General features: G+C 35.0%; 1 protein-coding gene across 1 annotated transcript; it reads left to right on the top strand.

Annotated features, from left to right (window-relative positions):
• The first annotated feature begins 2,498 nt into the window (after positions 1–2,498).
• Positions 2,499–3,483, top strand: LOC137572475 (uncharacterized). Its single transcript, XM_068284231.1, has one exon. The coding sequence runs from the start codon at positions 2,499–2,501 to the stop codon at positions 3,282–3,284; it is 786 nt and encodes a 261-aa protein (XP_068140332.1). The 3' UTR covers positions 3,285–3,483.
• The last annotated feature ends 4,701 nt before the right edge of the window (positions 3,484–8,184 follow it).

The raw sequence follows: 8,184 nt of genomic DNA, 5'->3' as shown, positions 1-8,184 counted from the left end.
TTATTTCTCCATATCCAAAATATTAAAGAGAATTTCAAGAAATCATATAAATGCGTTACACAAAATAGAAACATCCAAAATGAAACAATAAACAAGCACGCAAAAATTCTAGTTGATTCATTCAATGAAGCAAGAAATTTAGTGCATGTTAATAGAGAGAGCATAAGTAAAGCAAATTGGTCAAAGATTTCCAATCTACTGATCAAGTACAAACCTAATCTCTATAAAGACAAAATACAATCTTGATATATTTGTACCTACTGTCCTTAATTCACCCCTGAGCATAGACACCTGTAAAAAAGGAAACAGAGCAAGAAGGTGAAGAATCTGAAACAAGCGAGGAAGAAATAGAAGAGAAAGATCTAAACGATCTAACAATTCCTGCGCTATTAACATTACCCGATATAGAAGCGTTGTCTGAACAAGACAACGAATCAGATTTGGACACCAATACAAGTGTAATAAACAAAACTGACAGGATGGCAGAATTAAATGCCCGAAGGGCATATATGAAAGATATAAACATAGCCATACCTGAATTTAATGGCACGAAAATGCAACTCAAAAGATTCGTAACAGCTCTGAGGTTGGTAGATATGATGAAAGGCGAATACGAAAGTATAGCAGTTGAGGTAATAAAATCAAAAATTATTGGCCCAACACTATATGAAGTCGAAGAAGAAACTTCAATAGAAGCAATAATACAAAAATTGCAAGGCTTTGTAATTGGTGAAACATCTAAAGTTATAAAAGCCAGATTGAAGAATACAACTCAGAAAGGTAAAACCCCTGACGAATTTACTTCGCAGATAGATAACTTACGCAAAACACTTCAATCTGCATATATCGAAGAAGGTATGCCTGCAGCACTTGCACTTAAGAATAGCACAGACGATGCTATAGAAGCAATGATTATAAATTGCGAACACAACAAAATTAAAAATATACTTGACTCTGGTAACTTCAAAACCATGGACGAAGCTATAGCAAAGTACCTACAAAAAAGTACTGAGATTTCAGGTAATACAAATACGGTTCTATTTGCTCAAAGAAACCGTGGTAATTACACTAATAAATATAGTTATCGTGGTAGAGGCAATGGTCGTGGTTATTACAACAACTATAACAAAAACAATAACGGCCAAAACAGCAGAGGTTACGGCAGAAATAATAGCAGAGGGAATAGAGGAAATAACCGACAAAACAGAGGTTATAACTCTAATAATAGCAACGTTAGGGTAGCCCAGAATAATTCGGGAAACTCCCAACAACCTTTAGATACTCAAAAATAAACAATTACAAGGTTTACACCATCAGTCTCAGTCAAAGCACATTTGCAAGTTTCACTAACGTAGCAACAGGAAAAGAGTTAGTATTTTTAATAGACACAGGCGCTGACATATCCATACTAAAAGAAAATTCCGACAACTTCCAATATATTGAAACCAATCAAATAATAAATATACAAGGAATAAGTCAAGAAATAACAAAATCAAAAGGACTTACTTCCATAGAAATACAAACCTCTAAATACATAATTCCACACGATTTTCATATCGTAAATTTACAATTCGCTATTCCTTGTGATGGAATACTAGGTATCGATTTCATAAGAAAATATAACTGTCAATTAGATTTCAAACCGACTGAGGATTGGCTTATAATTAGACCAAACAATTTACAATATCCCATATATGTACCAATAGCATACAGTTCTGGCAACAACTCCGTAGTTCTGCCAGCAAGATCACAAGTTGTCCGAAAAATTGAAATAATCTCAGTGGAAGACAGTATATTAATTCCGAACCAAGAAATTCAGCAGGGTATTTACATAGCAAATACCATAGCATCTTCTCAAAACGCATTCATAAAATTTCTAAATACAACAAACACAAATCAAATAGTCAATATAAATAACTTGCAGTACGAATCACTTTCGAACTACGAAGTAGTTAAAACAAGTTCAGAAGATAGAGAGAAAACGGTATTATCGACACTCTCGAAGAATTTTCCACCACAGTTCAATAGCCAACTAACCAAATTATGCACACAGTATAGTGATGTGTTCGGTTTGGAAACCGAATCTATAACTACCAATAATTTTTATAAACAAAAACTGAGACTGAAAGATGATGAACCAATATACATAAAGAACTACAGAAATCCTCATAGTCAAAAAGACGAGATACAAAAACAAGTCCAAAAGTTAATAGATGACAAAATAGTTGAACCATCGGTATCAGCTTATAACAGCCCACTGTTACTTGTACCAAAGAAATCACTGCCTAATTCCGAAAAGAAAAAATGGCGATTAGTAATTGACTATCGTCAGATCAATAAAAAATTGTTGTCCGATAAATTCCCACTCCCGAGGATTGATGATATTCTAGATCAACTGGGAAGAGCAAAGTACTTTTCGTGCCTGGATTTAATGTCAGGTTTTCATCAGATAGAACTCGAAGAAGAATCACGAAATGTTACATCCTTTTCAACAAACAATGGTTCAACAGCAACAAACAATGGTTCAACAGCAGCCTCAGTCCTCAGTGGGGCATCCAAAGGAGGAGTTGCCGCCATTGCCAGTGCCCGTGAAACGAAGCAATGTGACGAAAATTGCGCGCATGTTTGAGACAGGGAACACCAGCAGCAGCGGCAAGCCGACAACGCGTGTCTCTCCCCTAACTCTGCCCGAGATACGTATGTTTGGGGCCAGCGAGGAATCGAATGAGTCCACACCATGTGCCTCACGCAAATCCAGCATTGCCTCACATCTGCGTCACATAGAGCAGGCCATGCTCCAGCTGGAGGAGGAACTGCAAAATCATCACCATCAGCCGCAGACGCAACAGCATCCAACCGCCGAGAGTGTCAAGACATCGTCCTCTGCGATCGTGGCGACGCACAGCGATTGGGAGCCAATGGCCGTGCCAGTATTGCGGCATGGTTCTCGGCGTGGCACCTCAGCCACACCCTCAACAGCCTCGCCCTTGTCCTCCAGTTCACCAGAGCCACCGGCATCGCCTGTGATGTTGCGTCAGCCGACTGACTTTTGCCTCGATCTCAGCATGGAGAATATCTTTCAGGCCATTGCACGCAGTGCTGAGGAATCAGATAGTCTATCGCCAGTCACCTGCATCGATGACATACTCTCCGAGCGTCGTTTCTCTCGTCCCTTGTCGGCCTACTCCATCACAGATTTGCTAAACGAGGAGCTGGCCTCCTCGAATTCGTCAAGCACGTGTCACCACTTGGATGAGGCGACCTATGTGAATGATGCGAGATGAATTGGCCAGGAATTTTTAGAGATAACTAGATGATTGTTTTTTTTTTGTCTTTGTCGATCAGCGTCTGTCTGTGTGTGTGTGTGTGCGAGTGTGCCATCATCAGATGAATGGGTCACCCCCTGCCCCATTACACTGGTTGCTTTTGTTTTCGAATGACTCACAAATATTCGTATGGTCACAATTTCTTTCTACATCTACATACATACATGCGATATACATATACTCTCATATACATTATATACATTTTACATGCATACAATATACATAATTATATACATAAATATTAAATGTGTAGAATTTAGTCAACGCCGTTGTTGCTTACCAATTCTTTGCTCTATTATGCATTTGGTTTGTTTAATTGATGAAAGCTTAAACAAATTGAAATCGAACAGGGGAAAACACTGAGAAAATTCGTGAAAATTTTAATCCTAAATTGTACTTACTTTTCTGTTCTGTTCTGTCTTTTAATATTTTTTAACGTTAAAAACTGTGAAAGGATAGAAAATGATGTCTCAATGTTTCAAGAATTGTAAATTGTAATTTATCAAGAATTTGTATTTAGTATTATTTATCCCTATAATCCTATATGCCTATATATACCTATATATATATATATATAGGCTTATCTATAAATAGAAACACAATACAAATAAAAACGTTTACAACGAGACGTAAAAAAAAAAAAAAAAAAAAAAAAAAAAAAAAATATCGCTTCACGCGATTACCATTTGGTTTAAAGATAGCGCCAAATTCATTCCAGAGAATGATGACTATAGCATTCACTGGACTTGAACCTTCTCAAGCATTCCTTTATATGGACGATTTAATAGTCATTGGTTGTTCTGAAAAACATATGCTCAATAACTTAACAGATGTTTTTGAGAAATGTAGGCAACACAACCTAAAACTACATCCCGAAAAATGTTCATTTTTTATGCATGAAGTCACCTTTTTGGGGCATAAATGCACAGACAAAGGAATCTTGCCTGATGACACAAAAATACGAAGTCATCCAAAATTATCCAGTCCCCCACAATGCGGACAGCGCTAGAAGATTCATTGCATTTTGCAATTATTACAGAAGATTCATAAAGAATTTTGCCGACTACTCTCGTCACATAACAAGATTATGTAAAAAAGATGTAAAATTTGAATGGACAGCTGACTGTCAAAATGCTTTTGAACATTTAAAATCGGCATTAATGAACCCAACTCTATTGCAATACCCAGATTTCAGCAAAGAATTTTGCATAATCACTGATGCGAGTAAGTATGCATGTGGAGCAGCCTTAACACAAAACAAAGAAGGACTCCAGCTACCAGTTGCATACGCATCAAGAGCCTTTACAAAAGGTGAGAGCAACAAAAGTACAACAGAACAAGAATTAGCAGCTATTCATTGGGCAATAACACATTTCAGACCATACATTTATGGTAGACATTTCACCGTCAAAACTGATCACAGAGCACTTACTTATCTATTTTCAATGATAAATCCAAGTTCGAAACTAACGCGAATGAGACTTGAATTAGAGGAATATGATTTCACAGTAGAGTATCTAAAGGGTAAAGATAATTATGTAGCAGATGCCCTCTCAAGAATAACAATCAAAGACTTACAAAACATACAAAACGATAATAAAATTCTGAAAGTCACTACCAGAAACCAAAGTAAACAGTTAAATTCCTGCGCAGGGAACGAAAAAGAAAAAGAAGATTTGCAAAAACAATCTCTTAATGCTTCTAAGCCCAATGTATATGACGTCATTGTAAATGACGAAGTACGAAAAGTAGTGACCTTGCGAATAACTGATTCTTTAACCACATTCAAACATGGCAAGAAAGTTATAGCAAGAATTGACATTTGCCATATGTATACCAATGGAATTCTCGACTTAGGTCAATTTTTTCAAAGGCTCGAAAAAAGAAGCCGGTATACTCAACATAAGTCAAGTCAAAGTGGCACCGAGCGAAAAGATCTTTGAAACTGTCTCAATAGAATCTTTTAAAAATATGGGCAATCAAATTTTACAATCATTAAGAGTAGCGCTACTCAAGCCGGTGACCCTATTATTAAATAATGATAAACAAAAAGAAGCAATACTGTTTACGTTCCACGATGACCCAATACAAGGAGGTCATACTGGAATATTGAGAACTATGGCCAAAATAAAAAGGCATTATTATTGGAAAAATATGACACGAGATATATCTAAATATATAAAAAAATGTAATAGGTGTCAAAAAGCAAAGATAACAAAGCATACAAAAACACCGTTAATCATAACTGAAACGCCACAACAGGCTTTCGATAGGGTTATTGTGGATACGATCGGTCCACTCCCAACATCAGAACACGGAAATGAATACGCAGTAACTTTTAATCTGCGACCTAACAAAATACCTTGTAATAATACCAATTAAAGACAAAAGTGCAAAAACAGTAGCGAAAGCTATATTTGAAGATTTCATTCTGCGGTACGGTCCAATGAAGACGTTCATTACGGACATGGGAACAGAATATAGAAACTCAATAATTGAAGATTTATGCAAAAACTTGCAAGTAAAAAGATTACTTCAACTGCACATCATCACCAGACTGTAGGCACTGTGGAGCGAAGCCACCGAACACTCAATGAATATTTACGATCATACATTTCAGTTGACAAAACTGACTGGGATGTATGGATACGGTACTTCGCATATTGTTTTAATACAACACCCTCTATGGCACATGATTATTGTCCATATGAGTTGGTGTTCGGTAAAACTTCAAATTTGCCACAACAATTTAATAGTGTTGATAGGATAAATCCACTATATAACATAGAAGATTATGCTAAGGAATCAAAATTTAGATTAGAACAGGCTTATAAAAGAGCAAGAATTATGTTAGAACAGCACAAAGCAAAGAATAAGGAAATATATGATAGGAAGGTAAAAAATATTGAATTAGAAATAGGAGATAAGGTTTTATTACGTAATGATACGGGTCATAAGCTAGAATCTAAATATTTAGGCCCATACATCATTTTAGAAGAAATAAAAGATAGGGATAACATTTTAATTACAGATACAAAGAATAAGAAACAATTAGTGCATAAAGATAGGTTAAAAATTTTAATCAATTAATATATATACATATATAAAACAAAAAAAAAAAAAAAAATTTTTCAAATAATAAATATAAAACAAGAGAAAAATATTTAAACAAATAAATTACCAACATTTAATGACACTATACATATACAAATATAATTTTACCACATGTATCATTAAACAAACACTCGAACATTCGAAAAAAAATATATAAAAAAAAAAACAAAAAGAGAAACAATAATAAGTAATAAATTTTTATATAAAAAAAAAAAAAATTTTTTTTAGAAAATAACTCCATATAATTACGTTATTTTTCTAAAGAGGGGGGATGTAGCATGTTGTGGAATAACATATTAATAACAATATAAACATATTGTAGCAATTAGTTACAATATTTATGTGCGCAACATTCAAGTGCATTTGCCTCTTAAGTAACATGACCACCCATGAGTGCATGGTGCTGGACAATTGCTGTGTCGGCAAATATAACACGCGCGGCCGCGTTGGCCCAATATGCAATATGATACATCCTCACTCTACCGACGCGAGGGTATATAAACATACATACTCTTATGTAAACATTTATACATTTATACATAAGTATGTTTATACATAAGCATACCGCTCCTCTGCCTGCATGACTAGCAGCGCAGCTACGCGGTCTTAGCTATAGTCGACAATTGTTATAGAATTAAGAATTATTCAATAAACTGAGCTCAAACCAAAAGGGACTATTGGTGTTCTTTCTTTGAACCTACTACACTATTCCATTAACCTAAGTCTTAATAATTTGGTATCATTTAAGAATGTTAAAACAAATAAGAAAATAACATTCTTAATTGATACCGGTGCAGACATTTCAATAATAAAAGAAAATTCTGATGTATTTCACGACATCCAAGTAAACAAAACTGTAGACATTCGAGGCATAGGAGAAGGAGTAATAAACTCCAAAGGCCTAGTCTCAATAGAATTGCAGACAGATAAATATATTATTCCATACGAATTTTACATGCTTCATTCAGATTTCGCAATCCCATGCGATGGAATAATAGGATTAGATTTCATAAAAACTTTTAATTGCAAATTAGATTACAGCAATTCAGAAGATTGGTTTATACTTAGACCACAAAAATTAACGTACCCAATTTATGTTCCAATAACATTCAATTCTGGTAATAACTCAACACTTCTACCAGCAAGATCCCAAGTGGTACGCAAAATAGAACTATCTTCAGCAGAAGATAACATTTTGATTCCGAATCAGGAAATTAAACCGGGCGTTTATGTCGCAAACACTATTGCAACAGCCCAAAGTACTTTTGTCCGATTCTTAAATACCACAGATAAATGCCAAATAGTAGGCGTTAACAATATAAAATTTTATAGTTATATATAGTTATATAGTTCAAAATACCAGAGATATAAGAAAAGAATCTGTAATTCATAAATTGAAGAAAAATTTCCCAATACTATTCAAAGACAAACTCGAAAAGTTATGCACTGAGTATAGTGATGTGTTCGGACTTGACACCGAACCGATCACAACAAATAATTTTTAAGACAAATAAAAAATTAAGACTTAAGGATGATGAACCGGTATATGTGAAAATTACCGGAGTCCGCATAGCCAAATAAACGAGATCCAGCGACAAGTTGGAAAGTTAGTCGAACAGGGTATTGTTGAACCATCTGTTTCGCCTTATAATAGCCCACTCTTGCTAGTCCCAAAGAAAACACTTTCGGGATCTAAAGAAAAAAACTGGCGATTAGTAATTGACTATCGTCAAATAAACAAAAA

Source organism: Drosophila tropicalis, unplaced genomic scaffold (genome assembly GCF_018151085.1).
Source record: "Drosophila tropicalis isolate 14030-0801.00 unplaced genomic scaffold, ASM1815108v1 contig_325, whole genome shotgun sequence".
Classification (NCBI taxonomy): Eukaryota; Metazoa; Arthropoda; class Insecta; order Diptera; family Drosophilidae; genus Drosophila; species Drosophila tropicalis.
The sequence above is the reverse complement of the archived record's forward strand: the minus strand, read 5'-3'. Positions and strand labels throughout refer to the sequence as shown.